The 22,289-nt window shown below is 46.6% G+C and overlaps 1 protein-coding gene across 1 annotated transcript in view; it reads right to left on the bottom strand.

Moving 5' to 3' along the window:
- Positions 1 to 22,289, bottom strand: part of PRKCH (protein kinase C eta) — a 199,801-nt gene that overhangs the window by 2,728 nt on the left and 174,784 nt on the right. The window contains exons 11-12 of the mRNA XM_081161696.1: positions 17,762 to 17,900; positions 16,918 to 17,106 (exon numbers count right to left, since the gene is read on the bottom strand). Coding sequence (XP_081017822.1) covers positions 16,918 to 17,106; positions 17,762 to 17,900 — 328 coding nt within the window. The remainder of the gene's footprint in view (positions 1 to 16,917; positions 17,107 to 17,761; positions 17,901 to 22,289) is intronic.

Here is a 22,289-nt window from a genome sequence, read left to right as displayed (position 1 = left end):
GAATTTTCCATCCCGGGCAGCATAGCCACCGTGAATCATCCCCTGAAGATGCAACTGCTTGTGTATTTGAGGCCCTCCCCACTTCCATGTCAGACGTGGCCACTAAAATAAAGCTGAAGGGTCCATTTTCTCTTCTGTAAATACCATGTATTTTTCTTTCCTCTTTAAAGAAAAGAAACTCTTTGTAAAAATAGCGAGCCTTTCTCCAGCTCTGCAGTTGTAGACAGTCTGCATCTTATGAATGGGGCTACTTTTGGGAACAGCTGTGCCATTTTCTGAGACCCGCCTGGCTGGCCGGGATTCCCTCTCCCTGACAAGACCACAGAGAGAGGAGAGAGGGCCGTTATTTTGAAGATCTCTGTGAAGAAGCCACAGGGGTGAAAAACTTAAAGTTCTGTGTTCTGGCTCTAGGATAAGTTGGCCACTTTTCTTTATGCAACAAAGATATCATAGTTTTAAATTAAAAGTTGTTTTTTTTCCCTTCAAGATGCTCCCTTCTCCCCCGTCCTTGAATTTTGAAACGTTAAATGACTTGAGAATCTTGCTATATTAGCCAAAAATTAAAACAAGCATCGCCAAGGATTCAAGCAGTGTGAGTACATAAACCTTTTGTCTTTGTATCAACTGGGAAACTTCCCTGGGGCTGTGTCCCTATCAAGATGTTTTGGGCTAAATCTACTTTTGCAGAATGGCCAGTAAAGGCGTTCCAATCACATCCTGACTGGGGACTACACAGGATAATTCACTTTTCACGGCCAGAATGTGATTTTAGACTTCAAAGACACTGAAGCTAACTTAATTTCCCATTTTAAAAAGAAAATTGCCTCAGATAATACCTCTCGTCTTATGACAGCCCCTGAGCACCCCTTTCTAAGTTTGAATTTTGAATACAGGACAGAAGCAATGCTGTGCTCATAGAAACTGCTCTGGAGTGGAATTTCCAGAGTCAATAAAAAGGCGATCTCGTGAAAGGTGCAGATGTGAAAAGGTGGTGTTAGAGGTGGCCACATTGCCGTGCCAGGTGTCCAGAGCTGCTACACCTCCAGTGTCGCTTCCGCTGAAAATGATCATATGGAGAAAGGAGGTGGTGGCGAAAGTCCCTCAGCAAATCCCACAGGATGGGTCTCATAAAATGCTGAAAAAGCCTCAAAGGAGAGCCAATAAAAAGTGAAGACACGGATGGGGTTTGATGGCTTGTTCTCTCTCCTAGTGACAGGGATGCAAGGCCACAGGTGGAGCTGGACTGGAAGTGGAGCCTGAAAGGGAAAGGACATTTCGGAGCTCCATAGGGTCAATCAGAGCAGGCAGCCTTCCAGGCGCCTGCCATAGGCAGGGAGGAGTTAGGAAGTACGTTATCTCATAAATAACTCAGTTTCGTAAGAGCTAGGGGTTCATGCTGCTTGGGCTCTCCCTCGATGTGAGGAGTATTAATATTAGTCACTCAGAAAGGAAAGGGAAAATACATACACAAAAGAAACAGGTAGATTCTCTCCTTAGGAAAGTCAATAGAATACAATCCCTGATAGAAGAGCAGTGTCTATTCTAAGAACTGATAAACAAAAAACTGTACTTCGAAAACTCAGGTTACAAGGAGAAAAGATCCAAATGCCTTGTGGGAAATTCCCAGGCCTGCCAGTGATGCTAGCAGAGGACAGTTTGTGAATGTGTGGGTACAACTTGTTCTTCTGGGCAAGGGGAATGGCGCACAGCTCTCATGCCAGGGTGGCAGAAACACCAGTGTTCATGAGACCTTGCCCATTCACCCCTGCCCCAGCTCCGAAGCCAAGCTTCTACGGGGCAGTGGGGAAAGGTATTGCCTGAGGAAAAGGAGACCAGATCTTGGCTGCTCCTCTAAAAATTGCATCCCTGGAGACGGAGATGGGCAGAATAACCCTTTCCCCAGCTTGGTACTTCCCCTTAGGGTTCTGATAAATCCTTCTGGATAACAAAACACTTTTGTTTTGACTTTTTTTTTTAAAAAAAGTATCTTTATTGATTTCAGAGAGAGGAAAGGAGAGAGAGAGAGACAGATAGAAACATCAATGATGAGAGAGTCACTGATCGGCTGCCTAGCCTGCAACCAGGGCATGGCATGTGCCCTGACTGGGAATCGAACCCTGGTCGCCCGGATCCTAGGTCGACGCTCAACCGCTGAGCCACACCTGGACGGGCTGTTTTGACTTTTAATATCTTGTCTTGATCCCTTAAACACAGCCATCCTCACTTAAAGTTTAATTCAGTTTGATTTACAAAGGTTGACAGGTGTCGACTGTATGCAAGGCAGTGCTTTAGGCCTCATGTAGACACAGGTGACAAGGACAGTGGGGGTGACATGAGGATGAAGGAGCTGATCCAGAGAAGGGGGGAGAGGCAAGCAAACTTTACCCATAAAACACAGCTGGATGAACTGAGAAGAGAGCACGGTGCTGGGGGAACCCTGAAAACGGACAGGGCCAATAGCGTTGGGCGCTGGTGGTAGGAAAGCAAGTAATGGCCTCATGGAAGAGGTGGCACAGGACAAGAGATGAGGCAGAAGAACAGAATGAACAAAGGGACAACTGTCTTCCTCCTTCATGCCTAACACAGCACAGATGATGCACAGAGGCATGTGGGCGCCTAGTATGTTGGTGGCGAAGCACGTGGCGTGATGCGGCTGACATGTGGTTGAGGAGCCAGTAGGATGCATGAAAAGTGCATGAAGAACTGAGTGACAAGAGCTGCCCTGTGATTTGGGAGGTGACTCTTGCACAGTGTGATGAATAAGGCCCGAATGGAGGGGTCAGGCGTTGGTGGCGGGCGAACAGTTGAGGAGGCCGAGACAAAAGCTGAGAAGACAGGAAAGGTTCAGAAGCTGGAAGACTGGTTGGTGGGAAGGAAAAGCTGCGAGCAAGTTGGGCAGGGCCTTTGGGAGAGGAACAACACAATCCAGGCAGCCGGGAGCCGGGAGAAGGGGTCAGGAGGCAGTTCAAGGTCACAGGGCCCTTGCGTGCTGGCCAGCTGGCAGAGCGGTGGCACTAACGGGAGGAGCAGCAGATTACTGTGCGAAGTATTAATAGTAACGGGAGGAAGAGCGGTGGTGGCAGTATTTTTGTTAGAGGAATGAACAAAAGCACCTAACATTTCTCGAGACCCCCAGTGTGCAGAGCTGGGAGGCAGGTGAACTCGGCTTTGCCTCTGAGGTGCGCGGACCTCCCCGCGGAGGTGACCGGCTGTGAGAGTCTGCATGCAGCCCAGGGTGACAGCGCTGACGCTGAGACGGCGGGATCTGGTGAGAGCAAGAGCTAAAGCCGTGAGGGCAGGCGAGAGTGTGCAGAAGGGGAGCGAGTGTAAGGCTGAGACCTGCCCCAGGCCTCAGACATTTTGTTTGGCCCATGTAGTGTGTTTTAAAATACTTTTAATTACTTGCCAAACATTTAGAGACTAGGAAATGTCTCATCACATAAAAGTCAAGTTTTCCGATTTCTCTTGGAAAATGGGATATTCGGAGCACCAGACCTGTATTTCTTCTGGGTAAAGATGGCCTGGAGTTGAACAGTGGCTGCCTCCTTAGACGGGGAGAGGAGCGCCGGTCGGCCACATGTCGCACCGCTCCCGGCTGGCTTCGCTCACTGCTGCACGGCTTCTGAGCCCTGGCCCAGAGTGAGAAGCGAGCCAGGGTGGCAGCGGGAGGGGCTCAGGAAGAAGCCAGAAGAGGGCAAATGGCATGAAACAGAAACCAGGACGGGGCCATGTCCAGGAGGAGGTACAGCCCCGCTGTGGCTAGCCCCCTCTAAAGATGCAGAGATGGGGAGTTAAGGGAACAGGTGACATCAGTCCCTGGCCTGAAGTCTTTCACAGGACACAGCGGGAGAGGTGTGTAGAATTGGCGACCTAGGAGCTCACGGCCCTAGGCTAGGCACAGGGCTCTCCTAACACCGAGTCCCCACTGCTGAGAAGGGTAATGGCAGAATCTCTCACAGAAAACTTCCTTTATTTGCTTATGTCCCGAAGGGGACCCAAATGCTAAACAAGCTAACAATGCTTGAGCAATCATTTGTCTGTGTCTAAGGTCGCATTTAAAATGTGCCTCACCTCAGCTGACCTTCCTGACTGTGGGCCAAGCGAGAAAGTCAGCCAAGAAGAAAAATAAAGTAACTTCATGAAAGATTCTGGACACATTTACTGAAGGAGGCAGAATGTTTTCTAGGGTCAATAAAAGCACTTTATAAGCTGCGGAGAGTGAGGAGGCCTGGGTGGAAAATCTGATTCCACCCCGAATGTAAGTGTTAAGCTGACTGGGAGCAGGGACAGGAGAGTGAGCAAGACTCAGGCGCTCATTTTGCATTCCCCTGCCTTCTGCGGCCTTCATTCAAGTGGAGTTTAACTAGAGGCCAGAGAAGATTCAGTGGCCCACCTGACCTGAGAATGGGGAACTGCCCAGTTCTCTCAGGGCTGCAGAGGGCTGACCAGAGGGGAGAGCAGCGAGCCCTGAGTCTTCCCAAGGGAAGTGCTAGAGTGAAATGCAAGAGATTTAGGGCATGTTTATGCAAGAATGTCCTGGGAAGCTGACTGTAAACTAGGGAAAGATATATAAAAAATAGAAGAGTCCCTCTGGTTGGGAGGGCACTGAGGTTAACTGGTTAGGCGCTGCAGTCCCATGATCTGTATCTGTGTCTGTCATGGATGAGCTGTGTGACCTTGTACAAATCTCTTAACTTCTCTGGGCCTCGGCCTCCCCAACTATAAAATGGAGATTTTTCTGTATTTCAGAAGGTTGCTATGACAAGTAAATGAGATACTCCATGTAAAATGCCTGTCACATAAGAAGCCCTTAATAAATGTTCCTATCAGTAAGCATCTTGTCAAACCAGTTATAGGTCCATCCTGTTCTACCCAAAGGCAAGAGCATGGACTGAGAGACTGAAATCTGAGGTCAGCCTTGACCCCAAGGCTCATCTGGCTCTCCCTGCTCCCCCACTTTGCAGTCAGTAACGACAGAACAAGGTCTGATTCTGCTCTCACAGCCCCAGGCTCCAACAGTGGGGAGGTAGTAATGGTTTCTGGAAAACAATCCTTCTGAAAGGACAGATTTCTAAAGACAATCTTAAAACAAGAAGATAAATAATACCTAGGTTTTAACGTGCAATTGTATCTGCTTTTACAACTGAAGGAAGGCAATGAATACAAGGTAAAAGGTGCAAAGGAGCAATTTCCTTGTAAATCTGGGGTCAGGCACAGCACTCCCATGTCTCATGGGCTTTGCTACACGAGGAAGCTTTGGTTTGGGGTTGCTGGATGTTCCACAGGATAGAGTTTAAACTAACCCTGCGTCTTGAGAGAACAGGATCCACATGTACTTTTGAAACTCTTTAAAATGTAAACAATGGCTAAAAGTATTTTTTCTCTTTCAAAATCTGTCTGATTTCAGAGGAAAAGAACTAGTTATATAAATAGAGCAATCAGTCTAATGTGATTGTCTTCCAGGAGGGAGAACACACTGTATTTTCTACCTAATAGTTGGATTTGGGGGTTGGGCAAACAAAATCACCCTCCTTTCATTCAGTTTCAGACAAAAGAGCAGAGAGAGTTAGCAGTTAGTGCCAGCAAGCCAGAAGGGAAGGGAACTGTGCCACAGGGCAGGCCCATCAATATTCCGGGGAGACACTCTGAAATGGGAAGAAGGCATTATACGGCTCTACAGTGTCCTGGGGAAGGAGAGCGGAGAAGGAGCTCAGGACACAGAATAGAGTATGGTTCATGGCTGTGACGGCCAACGTCAACATGGGCGCACAACACGGGGTTGACAAAACACAGGCTTCTGTGTGTGTGTTGCAGCCACACATGTCTGTCTTTTGCCACTGGCACAGTCTGACCTAGTTAGGAAGACCAGTCATCAAACCTTCTCCTTTCACACCCCTTCATGCCACCTGCGGTGGTGAGGCACAGGCACGAGAATGACCTGTGCCAGCAGCACCGCCCAGCCCAGAGCAGTGGTAAGAGGAATACGGGGTAGGCATATGAGTGAGCTGATGGGGCAGCACGGGCGGAGAGACTCCAGGGCTTTGACTTGGCGCTGATGTCACTTTTCCATAGGGGAAGGCAGGGACAAATATTTCAACCTAAGATGAAGCTGACAAGAAACCACTGGGGGTGGACTGGGGGTGAGGGTGGGGAGGATACATAATGGATTTTTAAAAATAGCTCTAAGGAAATACACTGTAATCTTCCCAAGGAAAACTTATTATACAGAATGGTGTTGCTATGGAAGATTGGAGGGGCCAGGAGGAGTGTTGTTCTAGCTTGTTCAGGCTGCATCCGAGTGGAATATACCAGGCGGGGCTGGAACTAGTAATCTGCACACTGCGGCAGTCAATCACCCTGCCATTCTCACTGCACACAGGGGTCAGCTTGAGACTGGTTTGGGCAGGGAGCGGCTATTGGAATGAGAAAAAGAACAGTACACTTTTTACTTTAAAATTACAGTTGACATACAATATTATATTAGTTTTAGGTGTACAACTTACAAAGTGATCATCCTGATAAGTATCCATCTGACGCTATGCATAGGTATTACAATACAGGGATGGGCAAAAGGTGGTTTACAGTTGTGAGTATGCAAAACAATTTATTTTTGTATTATTATTAGTGTATTATTTTCCATACAAACAACTGTAAATGTACTTTTGCCTGCCAGTATTATTGACCATGTTCTCTCTGCTGTACTTTCAATCCCTGTGACTATTTTGTAACTGAGAATTTGTACTTCCTAATCCCTTCACTTTTTGCATCCAACCCTCCCAACCCATCTTCCATCTGGCAACTGTCAATTTGTTCTCTGTGAGTTTGTTACTGTTTTGTTTATCCGGTTACATATACGAGAGAAATCATATGGTATTTGTCTTTCTCTGTCTGACTTATTTCACTTAGCATAATACCCTCTAGGTCTATCCATGTTGTCACAAATGGCAAGATTTCAATCTTTTCTATGGCTGAGTAATATTCCATTTATATATGTACAACATCTTTATCAAGTTGTCTTTTGATTGGAGCATTTACTCTATTTACATTTAAAGTAATTATTGATTGGTATGTAGTTATTGGCATTTTATTAATTGTTTTCTGATTGTTTTTGTAGTTTTTCTCCGTTCCTTTCTTATTCTCTTGCTCTCTTCTATGGTGATGACTTTCTGTAGCATTGTGATTGGATTCATTTCTATTTCTTGTATAAAATCTTATAGATTGTGGTTACCATGTGCCTCATATATACCAAGCTATGTTTATAGCAGTCTATTTTAAGTTGATGGTTGCTTAAGTTTGAACACATTATAAAATCACTACTATTTTTACTTACCCTCTCCTTGTTTGTTTTTGTCATCATTTTTTACTTCTTTTGTGTATGCTTTTGTGCGTATCCCTTAATTTACTGTTGTGATTATACATGATCCTCCTACTTTTGCCTTTTTTTTTTTTTTTAATATATCTTTATTGATTTCAGAGAGAGGAAGGGATAGGGAGAGAGATAGAAACATCAATGATGAGAGAGTCATTGATCGGCTGCCTCCTGCAGGCCCCTGACCAGGGATCGAGCCCGCAACCCAGGCATGTGTCCTGACCGGGAATCAAACCATGATCTCCCAGCCCAGGAATCAAACCATGATCTCCCGGCCAGGCCCTACTTTTGCCTTTTAACCTTTGTACTAGCTTTATAGTTGGCTGATCCACTGCTTTTGTTAAGTGTTTGCTTTTGTCAGTGATTTTTTCTTTCCCATATTTCCTTATTTATATTTTTAATCTTTTCTTTTCTACTTAAAAAGTAGTTTAGTGGTGATGAATTCCTTTAGCTTGCTTTTTTTTTTTTTTTTGGTCTGGGAAGCTCTTTATTTCTCCTTTGATTATAAATGATAGCCTTGCTGGCTAGAGTAATCTTGGTTGTAGGCCTTTGCTTTTCATCATTTTGAATATTTCATGCCACTCCTTTCGGACCTTCAAAGTTTCTGTTGAAAAATCAGCTGATAGTCTTATGAGAGCTCCCTTGTAGGTAACTGCTTTTTTCTTGCTAGTTTTAAGTTTCTCTCTGTCTTTAACTTTTAGTATTTGATTATGATGTATCTTGGTATGGGCCTCTTTGGGTTCATCTTGTTTGGGGCTCTCTTGACTTTCTAGACTTAAATGCCTGTTATTTCTTAAATAGGTTTTCAATCTCTTGCTCTCTCTTCTCGTTATGGTATCCCTATGATGCAAGTGTTGGTATGCTTGATGTTGCCCTAGAGGTCCCTTAAAACTATCCATTTTTAAAATCCTTTTTTTTGTTTGCTGTTCCGATTGGGTGTTTTCTGCTACCTTGTCTTCCAGATTGCCGATTTAATCCTCTGCTTCATCTAATCTGATGTTGATTTCCTCTAATGTATTCATTTCAGTTATTGTATTTACTTCTGACTGGTTCTTTTTTATAGTTTATTTTTCCTGAGGTTCTCACTGAGTTCATCTATCCTTCCCTTAAGTTCATTGAGCATCCTCATAACATGTATTTTGAACTCTGTATCTGGTAGATGGCTTATCTCCATTTAGCTTAGTTTTTTTGTTTTGTTTTTCCTGGAATTTTGTCCTGTTCTTTCATTTGAGACATGTTTGTCTCACTTTGGCTGACTCCTTGTGTTTGTTTCTATGTATTAGATCTGCTACATTTCCTCATATTGGAAGAGTGGCTTTATGTAGTACATGTCCTGTGAGTCTCAGTGGTGCAGTCTCCCAGTTTACCTGAGCTGGGTGTCCCTTGTGTGGGTTGTGTGTTCCCATCTGTTGCAGTTGAGCCTTGATTGCTGTTTGCATGTTAAAGGGAAGGACTGACTCTCAGGCTGACTGGCTGTGAGGGATAGCCATGACTACAGGTGTAAGCTGTTGTGCAGGGGCTGACCCCTCAGAGTGAGTCACTTTAGCAGGGCTCTGGCGCCAGCTGAGTCTGCCCTTTAGGTGTGTCATTTGTGGAGCTGGTTAGATGGTACTCTGGTATGGTTTGAAGCTGGAAGGTATGTTGGTTCTGGAGCTTCTTAGGAAAGTCTCTTGTGTAGGCCAAGGTCAGCCACTGTTTGTGCCTGGCTTGGGGCCACCTTATAGAAGGTATAAAGTGATATGTGGTTTGTTGCTGACTGTTCTGGGCTTAAAGGTGCTTGGGAGAGGCTATGCTGTGAATTGAGGCTGGCTACTACTAGTGTCAGGCTTGGGACCCTTTGGTGGGTACCACAATATGAGCTGAGTCCATTTGTACCAGGCTTGTGGTCACTTAGCTGAAGTTAACTTTCCAAGCCAACACTGGCCACAGGTTTGGGGCCACTTAATAGGAGTTACAATGCAAGTTGAGAATAGTAACCACTTGTGCCAGGCCTGGGGCTATTTAGCAAGAGATACAAAGCACATTGAGGCCAGCTACTGCTTGCTTGGGGTTTGTGAAACTTTGAGAGATTTTAAGAAAGTCTGCATCATGAGCCCAAGGCATGCTGCTTGTGTAGAAAGCCACCGGTAATCGCCTGGGCAGGTGTGTGAGTTGGGGTCTCCAGGAATCAGTGTAGTGAACTTGTCAGCCAGGTTAATAGAGATTAGAGATTTGGTGCCCAACTGTGCCTGCTGCATGGGTGGGAGGAGGGCTCAACAAAGTAACAATGGTGCCTGCCAGGGCTTCCGACCTGGGAGAGAGCTGCCCTGACCCTCCAGTGTCGCCTTGACACTAGTCAATTCAGTTCCTCCCCATATTTCCCTGGCACTTTTTGATCTGCTGCCCCAGGACTGGAGCTCAGAACAAGTGAGTTTATGAGCGAGAAAGTCCATGCATAGGCCCCTCAAGAGGAATGCCTCGGACTCCAGCAGCCTCCATCTCACTCAATGCAATCCCCACTGGTTTTTACAGCCAGATGTTATGTGGACTCCTCTTCCCAGCACTGGTGCCCCAGGCTGGGGAGACTGGTGTGGCATCAGGACCCCTGCTCCTCAGGGGGCACCTCCACAGCCTAGATATCCCCCCAATTCTTAACTGCCATACTGTGGGTATGGATCCTGCCCATTCTGCCTCTCTGCCCCTCCTACCAGTCTCTGTGGCTTCTTGATATTTTTAGTTATAGGACTTCTGTTCATCTACTCTTCATGTGGTTCTCAGTGATGTATGTTCTATAATTTAGCTGTAAATTTGATGTGGTCATGGGAGGAGGTAACTACAGCATTTACCTACTCTGCCATCTTGTCCAATATCAAACCATCCCTCTTGTTAAGAGGATTTTACAGTAACTTTCTTTTGGATTCTCCCCAAAATAGTGTTTGAAAAATGAGCTCTCATGGTCTGAAGCTGGATCCTCTGCATTACTCTAGTCTCAGTGTTTCCTCCACTTCCTCAGCCTCCTCTTGGCCAACCACCTTGGTTGCTCCCTTGAGCATTCCAATCTGTACCAGGAGGGGGAGTAGAAAATAGAGAGGGTCTAACTCACTACTGCTCCAATCAACTGCCTGATGACAGATGTAGGACAGATGTGGCAAAAAGGTTCTAGAATTGTGGTTCTCTCTTTGTTCACAGAGACAAACAGGACTCCTGTAGACAATGCACAGGTGATGAAATCTGATAGGCGTGACGACAGATAAACCCACACATGTACACACACACTTTAATTTCTATAAAGTTTAGGAACAAAAGTACTCTATAATCTCCTTCTGATGCTAAGTTTACAATGCCTCCTGACTGACAAAGGTGACTCAGGAGAATTCACCAAACTCCTTTTACCACTTATTTAACCCGGCCACTTGTGTGAGTGCAGAGGAAGGGGCGTTGACTTCACCTAGTCAGCACTGAGCCTCATGATCTTTAAGGAGATGATTTAGCACAAAGGAACACTCACCTCAGAGGCCTTCGCCTTCCTAAGCTCTGTGGACTTGTGAGGATTCCCCCAGGTCTTTTCAGAGCTAGCTGTTGGCAAAACCAGTTGAACCACAGAAGCTCTAAGAAAACTATATATTTTCTTCTGTCATGATTAGTAGTACTTTGGGATGATTTAGTGTCAGTTTAGGAAATTCAGTAACATGGTAGCCAATAGAAAATGTAGTTATTCCAAAACCAAGTTAAAAACCATAAAAACATCATCTTTAAGGTCAGAGATCTGAAAGGCCTATATCTGCTCTTTACACAAGTGTGTATCCCCCTTTTCTGTGTTAACTTCTGTGGGCATTGTGAGCTTTTATAATCTATTCTGTAAGAGTAGGGGTGGGAATTATTTGCTTTCAGAACATGCACATGTGAGCATTAACATGTATGTTTAAAGGGAAGATGAGAAATGAGAGACAAAGGGCAAGCAAGGAAAAGTCTTTCAATTGACCTTTTTTGAGTACATGCTATGGTTATTTTTAGTTGTAAGGCTCACTGGTTAATGAGAAGTTTTTTCAAGTAGAAGTTCTGGGCTGATTCTGTGTTCCTCAGGAAGTGTTCTCAAAAGCAAGTGTCTGCTCTCTATCTATGTGAAATGTTTGCACATCCATACGCAAAGAACTTGAAAAGTCCACCATCTGGGGGAGGGGGGAGGTAAAGGTGATGATGGGAAGGGCCACAGTAGGAAGTAATATTGGGATAGGAGTCACATTGGGCAAGACATTGGTGCCCATCCTGTTCAACCACTTTCTGCAGACAAGAGCATCCCTCACCCTGAATTCGGAGGACTCACTGACACTGTTACACTATACAAAGCCCTGAGGTCTTTATTAACTCTATGGTATGTTATTTATTATAAATGGTTACCCAGTTTCTACAGATATGAAATAATACTTTCCATTTAAAAAGGTAGGAAGGAATTCAGAAAGCATTTTCTTTTGAAGGGAAAAAAATGGCCAAGCAAAATACCCAGCAGACATCAATTCCAGTAACTGTCCTGACCTTTTGTTCCAAAGAAAATATCAGGAAATCTCAGGAAGCCAAGTGGGGATGATCTGTCAGGCTGAGGTAGTGGTGAGAGCGGATGTAAAGGGCTAGCTGGGAGATCTTGGTCCTTTCCTGCCTCTCTGGTGGGAAAGGCAGACCCAGCCCAGCAGAAAAGAATTGCACAGGGTAGGGAGGGGTGCACCTTGGGGCCAAGTTTACCAGAGAGCTCTCCTCTGTTTCATTTATTTATTAAAAATCCTTCTTTGGGGTACACTTAGGTAGTGAACTTGGGGGTTGAAGGGACACTTCTTGAGAAGGTATGGAGACTGTTCATGGATGTTAAAGAATAAGTATGCTAAAACCACTAATTTTGTCTGTAGCATAAAAATGACCAGGGTGATACAGACTCCCAGTCCAGGACCTTGAGACTCTTATTGGGAATCAAAAAAATGTAGCTGGAGCCATTGTTACTAAAATATTTCATAATAAATTAAAAAGTAAACCAAAAAAAGATGTAGCTAGATCCATGGCTCACATCACTTTTTCTTTTTGTATATATTTGTATTGTTAAATAATCTCACTTCATTCATGAAGGCTGAGTTCACTTTTTCTACACAGCCTACATGTGTATACATACATGTATAAATATGCATACACAGGCACCTATGTATAGACACACTTTGATTCATATGTTAATTTTTAAAAATGTCATATGGACATTTTCAAAGACATGTTAGTATGTATATCCATCGCCCAGCCTTGAAAGTTACTGACACGCCTAACCTTGTTTGATCGGCTCCTCCCTGCCACCCCTGGACTATTTTGGAAAAAATCCCAAGTATTTCCTCTGTGTTACTTCAGTCTATTTGATTCAGAGTGATCTTTTAAATATGAAAAAATAATTTTGTCACTCCTGCTTGCTTGAAATCTTTCAATGATGTGTCTTGGCACTTCAGATAAAGGTTAAACTCCTTCATGTGGTCTCCTGTGTCCTTTGTGTCCTGTCTTCTACATGCACCATCACCCCACACATTTGTGGGTAACACCTCAGTCACGAACTTACTCAAACGGGCTTCTCCTTTCTCAAGATCTCTGCATAGTTATAGCCCTGACTAACTTCTCTGCAGCCTTTATTCTCAGCTTGAAGGTCGTTTCCATAGGATGGCCTCCTTTGACAGCCTACACTGGTCTGCCCCTTATAGATTCTCAAAGCACCTCAGACTTTTCTGTTGTTGTTGTTAACCCTCACCCAAGGATATTTTTTCCATTGTTTTTTTTTAGAGAGAGTAGAAGGGACGGGGAGAGACAAAGAGAGAGAAACATTGATGTGAGAGAGTCACATTGATTGGCTGCCTCCTGCATGTGCCCCGACTGGGGCCAGGGATTGAACTCACAACCAGGGTATGTTCTCTTGACTGGAATCAAACCCAAGACACTTTAGTCCTTGGTCCGATGCTCTAACCACTGAGCCAAACTAGCTAGGACTCAGACATTTTTCTTATCAAATTGTATGCAGATATGTAGTTATTTGTATAATTTCTTTTTTAAACATCTGTCTTCCCACCCCAACTGGACTGTGAATTCCATGAGGGCAGGGATGATGTCTGTCTGGCTCATCTCTGCACCCTCGGCCCCTCACACAGCACATAAATGTAGCAGTCCTGTGGCCGCTGTGCATTGATATATGCCTGTCAAATGAACAGGTGTATCAATATTCATTTGACTATTTACATCGGGCATAAGTGTCTTTGGTTTAGATAGAGAGCTCCTGGAAAAACAGAAATCCAGTTCTCTCCAGAATAAAAATGTAACACAGCCTTATATACAATTTAGCACTTAATAATCTTTTTTTTTTTTTTTTTTTTTAAATATATCTATTGATTTCAGAGAGAGGAAGAGAGAGGAGAGAGATAGAAACACCAATGATGAGAGAGTCATGGATCGGCTGCCTCCTGCACGCCCCCTACTGGGGATTGAGCCCGCAACCTGGGCATGTGCCCTGACCGGGGATCAAACCTCGATCTCCTGGATCCTAGGTCAATGCTCAACTGCTGAGCCACGTGGCCGGGCGGCACTTACTAACCTTGATGATGTTGGCGAATTGTCCAAGGAGAGGATGATGACACCTCTCAGTGGGTTGTGAAATTGCTACTCATAACTTAACAACACTAGTGACTTACTCCTGCATAGTGCAGGCCCCTTTGAAAATGCTTTCATGGGCACTACCTCATTTGAAGTGGGTACTGCAGGTGTTATCACCGCCTTACATTACTGGAAAGCAGAGGAAAAGTACAATGAGGCCCAGGTATCTTGCCTCTGATGAGTGTGTGCTCTCTCCATCCCACCATGTGCACCTGGTTCACCTCTTTGGGCCCTAGCTTCATCCCTCAAGTAGAGATGTGAATCCAATGTTTTAAGGATCTGCCCTCTTTGAAATTCTGTGTTTCTAATAGTCACCCAGCTCTATGAAATTATGGGTAAAGACAAGTGATTACAATCCAAAACTTAGCAAGCATGACCTCCTGAGTTTTTAAGGCTATGCAAGACATCGTCGAATGGAGTCAGCTTTCAACACGAGGAACTCTGGAAGTCACCAAGCTCACAGAATCCTAGAACGCCTGAAGTCTGTATTTTTAAAAGAAAGCAGTGTGCCTTCCCTTGATCTGGAACCGTACAACAAAATGAAAGCTTGTCCAGAGTCCTTAAAAATATCTCAGCTTAACCAACTCCTGGCACAGATCCATTGTGTGAGCCCTCGGTTATCTGGCCTAGGACCACTTTTTCCTACCTAGCTAGTGCTACTCGAAAGTTACTGCAGCACCAGTTTCTGGTAACCCACGTTGTAAAACCACTGGACTATTTCACCACAAATAAAACTGTAGATGTAGATGTTTATACAACCTGAAGTCATTCCTTCCTAACCTTCTCACTGAGCCCTCTTCCACTGTCACCGCTTACATGCTGTCCCATCTTACTCCTCCCCCTCTCCCCTAATCATATCTGCCCCCACGTTCCCACTCTGCCATGCTAGAGTGATCAGCTCCAGCCTCTCTCCTGAGTTCCAGACCCATGTGATCAACTGCAAGGTCTATACCACTTTCTGCAGGGTCTGTCCCCCAGACCCTCAGGTTCACACGTCCTAAACTCATCTTTCACGCCCCACCCTGCACCTAACACTCCATGTCTTTCAACACGCACATGCTCCTTCCCACCTTTGAGGCTTTGTGCATGTTATTTCCTCTGCCTAGGATACTCTTCTCCCTCTTGTCAACCCCACTGAACCCTTATTTGTTCAACACCCAGCTAAAATGCCACTTCCTCTGTCTTGTCCTTAGGTCACCTTCCCTGTCCTGGCCTCCCAGAGAGAGTTCTGATCACTTCTTGGCGGCGAGCTGAGTATTTGTTTACATGCTCTCATTCCTGCTGGACTGTGAGCAACGTAAGAGGCCATGTCTTTTCATCTCTTCATTCCAGCACTAAGCACAGGCCAAGCAAAGAGAAGGCATCTGACAAATATCTGCTGAACTGAATTAAACAGAGATTCTAGTTTATAACATCAGTTTCATCTTCCAGGGTCACAGACTCATCTCAGGTGAAAAGAATAATAATTATTTCTGGTATTATGGCATTATTCAGATGCATAATCTTTAAACAATGCTGTAACATTATTATCATAAATATGATATCCTACTTTATTGAAAGTTAAATGGGTGGCAGATTCACACTGTGTGGGTAGTAAGTACACAGCATCCTAGAAGCTTCCTCCAATGGCTTATGTTTCCGGGACAACAGGACAGAGTCACATGAGGGAGTGACTTACGTGCTAAAAATGTGGGGCTCTAAGGTTAAAAGACACTTATTAATGGGAAGTAGAAGAAAAATGGGAAACGGCCAGATGTAGTCTAGCTCAGAACCCTGGACTGGGAGTCAGGAGAATCTGGATTCTGACCCCATGGTTTTTATTTTATTTTTTAATTGCTAAAGGACAAGTGTACAAATTCCATTTATACACAGTATCTGGAATAGTAACATTCATAGAGACTAGAAGCAAAATGGTGGTTTCCTGGGACTGGGGGGAGTTAGTGCTTAAGGGGTATCGAGCTTCCGTTTTGGAAGATGAAAAAGTTCTGCAAATGGATGGTGGCGGCGACTGTACAACCAGATGAATGTACTTAATGCTACTGAGCTGTAGTTTAAAAGTTAAGATGGCGAATTTTATTCCAGGACTGGAGTTCCTATGTGAGGAAATGCAGCTGCTCCCTGGGCTTCTAACTGAAGCTCCCGGCACCACTGACACCTTTCAGGAATGAACCAGCAGCCTGAAGTACTGACCTGGTGCTCGCCTTTACTGCCCCAGGCACACAGTAGGTGGTAATACATGATTTTCGAACTCAACTAATGTCATTACAGAATGGACCCAAATTACCATGTGCTTTTTTATTATCAACACAAAGGCAGCAATCCATATTTCCTCCTCACTTCAAAATAAGGCTTCCAGTACAGGGCCTTAAATGCATGCAAAAACCACTTTTTTCAGCATGATGCATTACCTCACTGCACCGGAATCCTGGGCCTGGCACCTGGCTTGCATGAGGATAACATGGAAGCAAGAGAGATCTGCAGAGGTTTGGAAAACCTCCCTCTCTCCTCCCAGCACCAAGGGAAAGGGCCCTTGGTCTTGCTCCTTGGACACTGCCGGCGGAAATACCATCACTAGCGCAACACACTGGGAACGGTGGTCATGTGACCCAACACCCTGGCGTGTCCTGACTGAAGGGAGCATCACTTCACCCACACCAAAGCCACAAGTGCTAGAAACACCGGCTATGTGGCGAACAACGCTATTGACTGCTGTCACCGCTGGCTCGAAATAATTGTTGCATAAGAGAGGAACGCAGCCAGAGAGCGCTCTGGCTCTTGGATCCTACAGATGGAAATACCTATCTCAGCTGAAGTTGGCCGCTTACGGGTGGAGGTGTTAGACACACAGAATCACATCTAGTGAGCTGGCGTGCTGCAGGTGGGGAGCCAGCCGGGTAAGCCGCACTTACGGATTTCAGGATCCCTGTGGCGTCTTCGTGGAGCCACGTAGGGTAGACTACCTCGTCGTTCAGGATGGCCTCGAAGAGGTCGTCCTCGTTCTCCGCCTCGAAGGGCGCGTGGCCGCACAGCATCTCGTAGAGCAGCACGCCCATGGCCCACCAGTCCACCGCGGGCCCGTAGAGCATTTCCTGGAGGATCTGGGGGGGGGGGGGGGGGCAGCATGAGAAGCGCTCCGCGCATCTGATTAACAAACGTGTGCTTGATAACTAGGGGAGATAATAGATCGGAACCATCAAAGTGAAAAGCGGTCTCCTGGGCCGGCACGCATGCTCCATCTGCTCTCTCGAGAGGCCTGTGTTCCCTGTGGTCAGCACAGAGGCCCCCTTCTCATCCAGGTGGCCACACATCTGTGGGCTGCTTAGGCCAAGGTAGGGCGAGTGCCGATCCGGAACAGAGAGGGTTTGGGACCTACATCTGTGTGAGGGGAGGAGACTGGGCTCGCTCACCCAGGTGGGGAGACTCGAGAGCTAGTCTTTACCTCTGTACCCGGGGCTGGGATCCAAGCACTGAGCAGAGACAAAGAAGAAACTAAGTAGCGGTGCGTGGAGCACACTCTGTCCTCACTCAGGGCCAAAGCCTAGCAACAACTGCAAAGTTTGTCAAAAATATTTTTGACTCCAGTTCTTAATTAGAGGAACTGAAGACATTTTCAGCCGTCATTCAGCCAATGAGCCATTAAAGGAGGCTGGAGGCATCAGCTTTCAACCCCGCCCATAGAGCTGCCGCCCACAAAAGCAACCTGTGGCACTTCTGATCAGGGTTATGTACGGCTCAGATTTCCAAAGCACTCACCTCTGGAGCGATATAGTCGGGCGTGCCGCAGAAGGTTGCCGTGGTGACGCCGTTACAGATCCCCTCCTTGCACATCCCGAAGTCTGCCAGTTTACAGTGACCCTCGTGGTCCAACAGCACATTGTCCAGTTTCAGGTCTCTGAAAGAAACAAGGAGAAGCAGGTGGGCCCCAAACCGTCCACCTGGGCGAGCTGGCTCAGGGGACGGGTGATCAGACCACAGAGTGGTCATGCGTACACACTTCTTTGAGCTATCCAGATAAAAAATTTAGATCGACTCACAAAATTGGCCTCGTGGTCCCTAGATGATGGTTCCATATGAATGGGCTAACCACATATAAAAAGTGGGCTGCCCTTTAGAAACTGAGGACAGAATGTGACTTTTCCAGGTTTCCCACTTACCTTGTACCCATAAGACATCCGCCTACCCTGTCCCTCCACTCCAATATCTATCTCTGCCCACTGGAGTTCACTTCGTGACCATCCATGGAGCAAGTGGCCACTATGTGCCAGGGGCTGTGAGAGGCATCAAGAGTACAGAGGATCTTTATCCTTAAGGAACTCACTGTGTAACAGGGAGACCAATATTTGCTAACCTATAAACCTATGAAGGAGGCATCGGGTTGATTCAGTTCCCCACTGTGCCTAGCGTAGTGCACTCGATAAAAGGAGAGAGAACCAACTACCGTATAATACCAGTGGCATGATAGAAGTAGGAGCCAAGTGCTATGAGAGAAATACAAGAGGGAACAATCAGTTGCTTCCAGTGGGAGGAGAGGGACAGTTCCACAGAAGTCATCTTCCAGACAGGGAGGGGGTGTGAGAAGGTCGGCATGGGCAGATGGATGGGCTGGGGGGGGAGGTGTGATGTGCGGGGAGGCTCAGGAGCTTCACTTGGTATAGTGAGGCTGGAGAGGCAGCGAGGGAACGCTGGAGCCATCAAACGCCAGGGCTGGAGAGGAAAGGTAGGTCTGTATTAAGACGGGCCCTGACTGCCACACTCAGGAATTTAGATATTTAGATATTAGGTGAAAGGGATCCGTCGAAGCTCTCTGATGAAGGGAGTAAAGGATCCCAGCTGAACAGAAAAGATTAGTGAGGGGCAGCTGAATCAGTCCAGGGAAGAGATGTGAGGACTTGCACCGGGACAGTGACAAATGGATTGGAAAGTGAGTGGTCTGTCAGCAGTGCTTTGGTGAAAACACAACCAGAAACGAGGCTTGACAACCACTTGGAGATGGAAGGGGAGAAGGGGCAGAAATGAGGACTCTTGTGCTTCCCTCTTAGATGCAGGGGATTAGTAGGGATGTTGGTAACCAGGGAAAGGAAAAACAGGAGTAAGAACAGGGTTGGTTTGGTTGTACCCCAGGTACACAGGAGCCTCAAGTGGATTATAGTGAGCCCAGGACAAAGGCACCTTGCACCCTTCCCCTGACCCATAGAAGCAGAACTCACTTGGGAGGTGGGTTCTACCAGCAGCAGAACTGTTTGGTAAAGGGTCTCAACGTAGATAGAACAGGGTTGGATACTGATCAAACCATCTGCACATAAAAGGCGACACTGTCCTAAAACACCCTGCCCAACATGGCTCCTAGCACCATGCACCTTCAGGCACCAAGGCAGGCTGGAAAACAGTCCTAGGCACTGGCACAATTGCCAGCCTCCAGGCTCACTTGGGAGAGGACGAGAGAAGCAGCCAGGCCTATCCAGTGACACCTTTATGCTTTGTTTTTCTAAGGAATGACACATTCAGGGGCAAACCTCGCAGGCTTATCTGTAAGCAGGGGGCTGCACAGCCAGGTGGGATGCTGGGTGACTTCCCTGCTTGACTGGGGGCTGCCCTGGCCCAGCCTCCTGGCTATGCTGTTGGGAGTGATGGTGTCCCTCACAGGGCATCTTCAGTAGCCACAGCTGACTGCTATCCAGCTTCACCTCCACAATGGGCACTCATGGTTCTGCACTGGTGGCGTGCTTGGCCCAAGGGACAGGGCTGGTCTCTGTCAGCCTAGAATCACATTTCAGCTGGAGGAGGTAGGTGCTGACAGAACTGATGTGACTGGTTTCCACTGTGACCTGGGAGTCGATGCAGCCTGACCACACAGGTCTTGCAGTGAGAGGTCACTGTAGGACACCAGGAATGAAAACAAAGCCCTGTCTTCCAGGAATGCCCGATAAGGGAAGTTAAAGCAGCAGAGTTTTCTTGGCACAGATCAGTGGGAACACAGGCCAGAGCTCCTCTGCTCCTGTGCTTCTCCTGGCCGCGGTCTTCCTGGGCTTGAGGGGTGTGAGGCAAAGGTGTGCTGGGTATGCGTGCGTCTGCTTCAGGACAGCGAGCCTTCTCCGTCTCTAAACCAGCCCCAGCCCCGGTCCCCAAAGCAGCCTCCCACTCCCGCTGCACATAGAATCCTGCTTCCCACATTAGCGACTGTGTCAGCAGACTGTCATCTGTAGAAACTCTTTCCTTCCCCACTCCCCCCCCAGCCCCCACAAAACGAGCAAGACTTATTTAAGTGGAGTGACATGAGCACAGGGTGGGGCTGAGGATGACTGTGGTCACGTGCACAGGAAGGAGGCCAATGCTGGGAGCGCTGTCCCTCAGGTGTTCAGCAGTGGTTTCAGACTCAAGGCTCTGTTAGTGCCTAGCTGTCTGGCTCTTCTAGGACTGAGGGCACATTACAGGCAGCTGGACAAGGTTATAGATTATATATATATATATATAGTCTGCGGACCCCAGGAGAGAGCTAGGCTGTGGGGGATCTGAGCCTTGGGCTGGCTTTATCAGCACCATGGTCTGGCCCAGCGGCTCAGAGCATTCTAACTCCCTCACATTGCCAAACAAGGTTACTGAGTTTCTGAATTTGCCCGAAGCCTAACTTGCTAAGAGCTTGGAAAGGATATTCTCAGGTAATAGAAACAAGTGCTAACAGAAACCCTCAATGGTCTAAAGAGCTGACCTGAGATTGCTCAAGAGAGCTTGTGACTAACACCCCAGGTAAGCGGTCTGACTGCATGTTACTCAGCTGCCGTCATGGGAGCAGGAATTGTTCAGGGAGAAAAAAGTGCTTTGCAATCAGTTTTGTCATTGCTTGTCACAATGCTCTCTGCACAGAGATGTCTGCACAGCTCAGGAGACAGAGCTCAGAGGTACAGGTGGTGCAACTCATTCTGGGCATAGGATGCCCCAGGGCACAGAGGCACCTCAGCCCTGACTTTTCAGTCTAATCTTAGGAATTCTCAGAACTGTACGAGCCCTGAAGGAAATGCCATTGCTGGTTTCACGCCAGGTGCGATCTAATGGGACAAACCCTCAAATTGGGACCCTAAGGGGGTTTGATTAAGAACATGATACAATCCCAGGCTATCAGTTCTGTCCTCAGGTCAGACATCTCACACCTCTACTGTGAGGTCTGTCCGATGTCCCCAGATACTCAACTCTGCCCCTAGAGTGCCCAGTTCACATCTCTACCACAGCACGCCCTGCACTGTATTCTGGAAGGCTCTGTCTGAGCACCTGTCTCCCCGCTTAGCTGGCGCTAAGCCTTATTCCTGCCTAGCTCCAGCTAGGTCCTGGCAGAAGGTACTAACCGAGGAGAGAAACAGGAGCATTTCAGTGAGCTGCCCTGGCCAACTGAGAGCCTGTCTTATTTTTAGGGAAAGGGAGGAAATTCTATAAACATCACTGGGACCTTTGCTCCAAAGTAATTAAACTGATAAAAAGCCATGTGCTTTGCCCCTTAGAGATGGATTCCGGAGGGAAAAGAAGAATCCTGAACTATAAGTTCAAATCCTTTGCTTTAGTGAAGCTAGAGCAGGGAAACTGCTTCGGGAGAGGCAATTAGAGCGAGAGGACCCCAGTACTTCCCCGGGCTTGTATACAGATGGAAGAGAAGAACATTGAGAGGATTGGTCAAACAGGCCCGAAGAGGTTACAGAGCCCAGTATGGTCGTGGTCAGCTGTCGCGCTCAGGATAAATCATTATCTTCATTTAAAAAAAATAAAAAGGCAAGAAAAGTCAGCCTATGGCTCCTGACTTTGAAATACCCAGAGGTCAGTTCTGGCTTTGGAGTTCCTCAGCCTCTTATGTCAATGGGCAACTCCTCAGCCAAACCCGACAAGGCTACACAGTGAGGATTACAAGTTCACACTGGGCAGAGGCTCAGATCACAAAATGCAAAATACACAGTTACAGGCTCATTATTCACTAGCTCACAGCACCGGCATTTAATAGCTGCGATGCCTTCTTCATGCAGCAGAGAAGGACACAAGGAGCTATTTTATCCTGCCCGGCTGCGGGAAGGGTTCATGGTTGTTGCTGGGTCATCAGTTACTTAAAAGGCCCCCAGGGTTTCAGAGAGGATTCCCAGGTGGGTGAAGACAAAGGAAATTCAGAAACTGTATTTATTTTGTTTCTACCTCAAGCTACTCCAAGAGTCATAAAACAGAATGACATGAGTCTTACTGCTCAGATCACTGGAATTGGTGACTTCCAGAAGAAAGAAATGAAACTAAGTTGAGAGCTGGCTCCTTG

This window comes from Miniopterus schreibersii (assembly GCF_964146895.1).
Source record: "Miniopterus schreibersii genome assembly, chromosome: 1".
In the NCBI taxonomy this organism is placed as follows: domain Eukaryota; kingdom Metazoa; phylum Chordata; class Mammalia; order Chiroptera; family Miniopteridae; genus Miniopterus; species Miniopterus schreibersii.
Note: the sequence above shows the minus strand (reverse complement) of the source record. Positions and strands in the feature narration are given on the sequence as shown.